Here is a 2,913-nt window from a genome sequence, read left to right as displayed (position 1 = left end):
ATGAGGATCCTTCCTGGCTGCTTTCATTTCTACTTCATTCCCTTCTTACTCAGCCAGGCACATGGATTCCTAATGTGGAGAACACCTCCAGCCTTCCTGGTTTATAACTACTCCTATTCAAATCTCTCCTCTGTCTCAGAAGCACGGGCTCCAAAAACAGCAAGAGCTCTCAATTTCTCACACAATGTCATTGAAAAAATTACCAAGGGAGACTTGGAAGGATTTGACTGGCTGGAAGTTCTGGACTTTTCCTACAATCAGATCAGGGCTGTTGAGCCTGGAGCATTCCAGAGTCTGCTCAGCCTGGTTTCTGTGGATTTATCATTCAATGATGAGAAGCTGCTTCTGCCAGATCTCCCACCCCACCTGAAGCTCTCACCTGCTGGCAAAGCTCCGAGGTCTTTGCAGCTTTCCAGGAATTCTGGCAGATCCTCAGGGGCTGCTCTGGAGCCTTCTGTTCCTGCAGAGGAGCTGTCACGTTCTGGAGCTTGGTCTCTCCTGCAAATCCTTAGCCCCAGGCTCAGGAGAAGCCCAGGGAATCTTCTCAGGAAGGGAGAGAGGAACACAACAGCCCTTCCCACAGCCACATCTGAGCGCACCCTCTGTGGAATTCCCATCAATGGGACACTCAACCTGTCCCACAGCAACCTCACCCAGGACGAGCTGATGTTAAAACTGGATGAGGATCTCTGCAAAGCCCAGCTGGACAGGATTTTGGAGCTTGACATCAGTCACAACAACGTGGAAATGGATCTTCTGTATCTGTTTACCCTGTTCTTCCACATGGAAAACACGCTGTCCATCGATGCCAGCTTCAACAAGTTAACCATTAACATTCTGGATCCTTCCTCCTTCTGTGAGTTCCCATCCCACCAGCTTTTGTTCCTAAACATCAGCAACAACCCTATCAACAGCCTGGATACGCTGTGCCTCCCTTCCAGCATCAAGGAAATTGATTTGTCCTTCACCAACATCAGCCAAATACCTCTGAATTTTGCTAAAAAATTGGTTAACTTGGAAAAAATGCATGTTCAAGGCAACCACTTCATCTACAGAGCGTTCTCAGAAAGCGAGAATGCACTTCCAATGTGTGTCCCTCCCCCTGGAACTGTCCACATCAACGCCGTCTCCTTTGTCAGGAAGGAGGTTGGGACACCCATTGAAAGCCTTCCAGAGAAAGTGAGACACCTGGGAATGTCCAACTGCTCCATTGTGGAGCTGCCAGAGTGGTTTGCTGACACGGTGGAAGAGCTGTTATTTCTGGACCTCAGCAGCAACTTCATTTCTGTACTTCCCAATTTCCCTCCCTCCCTGCAGCATCTCGACATCAGCAACAACGACATCAAAGTCATCTCCCCCAGTCTGAAATCCCTCTCCAACTTAACAATATTTAGGATTCAAAATAACAAAATTATGGGTGTACACACGGAGTTTTTTCCATCAGCCTTAAAAAAATGTGATCTTAGTAAAAACAAGGTGAAGGTATTGTCCTTAACTTCTGCCCTGGAGAAGCTGGAACACCTCAATGTTTCTGGGAACCTGATCACACGCCTGGAGCCTGCTGGCCACCTTCCTGCACTGACCAGCCTGGACAGCAGCCACAACCTGATCCCAGAACTGCCCGATGGCTTCGGGGCATCCCTCCCAGGGCTGAAGTACTTCAACCTGTCAGGGAATAAGATCTCCTTTCTGCAGCGTGGCTCTCTCCCAGCTTCTCTGGTCGAGCTGGACATCAGTGACAACGCCATCACGACCATTGTGGAGGCCACGTTCGGCCCGCTGACGAGCCTCAGGCTTCTGACTGTCCAAGGGCACCATTATTTCTGTACCTGTGACCTGTACTGGTTTGTCAATGTCTACCTCCACAAGCCCCAGCTGGAGATCAGGGGCAGGGGGGCCATGAGGTGCAGCTTCCCCCCGGAGCGCCGGGGCTCCCTGGTGGGCAGCAGCCGCCTGACGCTGCTGCGCTGCTCCCTGGGCCTCCAGCTGGCCGTGACTGCTGCCGCTGCCAGCCTGGCCGTGCTGGCCCTCACCCTGCTCTGCTGGAGACTGGATGGGCCCTGGTACATCAGGATGGGCTGGTACTGGTGCATGGCCAAGAGGAGGCAGTATGACAAGAGGCCAGAGAACAAACTCTTCGACGCCTTCATCTCGTACAGCGAGCGCGACGCAGACTGGACCAAAGAGAACCTGCTGAAAAAGCTGGAAAATGATGGGTTCAGGATATGTTACCATGAGAGGGATTTCAAGCCGGGGCATCCTGTGCTTGGGAACATTTTTTACTGCATAGAGAACAGCCATAAAGTGCTTTTTGTTCTCTCTCCCAGCTTTGTGAACAGCTGCTGGTGCCAGTACGAGCTGTATTTTGCCGAACACCGGGTCCTGAACGAAAACCTGGATTCCCTCATCATGATCGTGCTGGAAGATCTCCCACCCCAAAGCGTCCCACAGAAATTCAGCAAACTCAGGAAACTGCTGAGAAGGAAAACTTACTTGAAGTGGAGCCTTGAGGAACACAAGCAGAAAATGTTCTGGCATCAGCTAAAAGCTGTCCTAAAAACAACCAACGAGCCACTCGTCAGAGCGGAGAACGGATCTGCCCTGGAAATGCAGGAGCTGGAATGAGACCCAGGGAACTCTGAGGGCTGTGCCTGGAAAGCCTGTGGCCAGATAAAAACATTTACCTCCTGCAAAGGCTGCTGTGATGCCCAGGGGTTTGTCTGGAGAAGCTCCTAGGGGGACTGCAGCACGCTCGTTATTCCCTCTGATAAAGAATCCTGAAGGGATGAGACCCGAGCACTGATAAAAGGCCTTTTCCTCCTGGATGCCTGAATTTGCCCAGATATTCCCAGCATTTCTTTAGGTGCTGTGGATGTCGCCTGAGAGGAAGAACTGCTCAAGTCATGCTGCATG

The 2,913-nt window shown here is 51.3% G+C and overlaps 1 protein-coding gene across 1 annotated transcript; it reads left to right on the top strand.

The window, feature by feature from the left end:
• On the top strand, positions 1–2,657 carry LOC102034174 (toll-like receptor 2). Its single transcript, XM_005422604.2, has 2 exons — positions 1–473; positions 513–2,657. The coding sequence occupies exons 1-2, from the start codon at positions 1–3 to the stop codon at positions 2,623–2,625; spliced, it is 2,586 nt and encodes an 861-aa protein (XP_005422661.1). The 3' UTR covers positions 2,626–2,657.
• The last annotated feature ends 256 nt before the right edge of the window (positions 2,658–2,913 follow it).

The sequence above is a fragment of the Geospiza fortis genome, unplaced genomic scaffold, assembly GCF_000277835.1.
Source record: "Geospiza fortis unplaced genomic scaffold, GeoFor_1.0 scaffold275, whole genome shotgun sequence".
NCBI lineage: Eukaryota > Metazoa > Chordata > Aves > Passeriformes > Thraupidae > Geospiza > Geospiza fortis.
The sequence above is the reverse complement of the archived record's forward strand: the minus strand, read 5'-3'. Positions and strand labels throughout refer to the sequence as shown.

What these genes read in the sequence shown, in the direction of transcription:
- LOC102034174 (XM_005422604.2), top strand. Translation starts at nt 1, where the DNA reads ATGAGGATCCTTCCTGGCTGCTTTCATTTCTACTTCATTCCCTTCTTA. An exon ending in TCTGTTCCTGCAGAGGAGCT is followed by an intron (nt 474 to 512) that starts GTCACGTTCTGG and finishes GCAAATCCTTAG; the next exon opens with CCCCAGGCTCAGGAGAAGCC.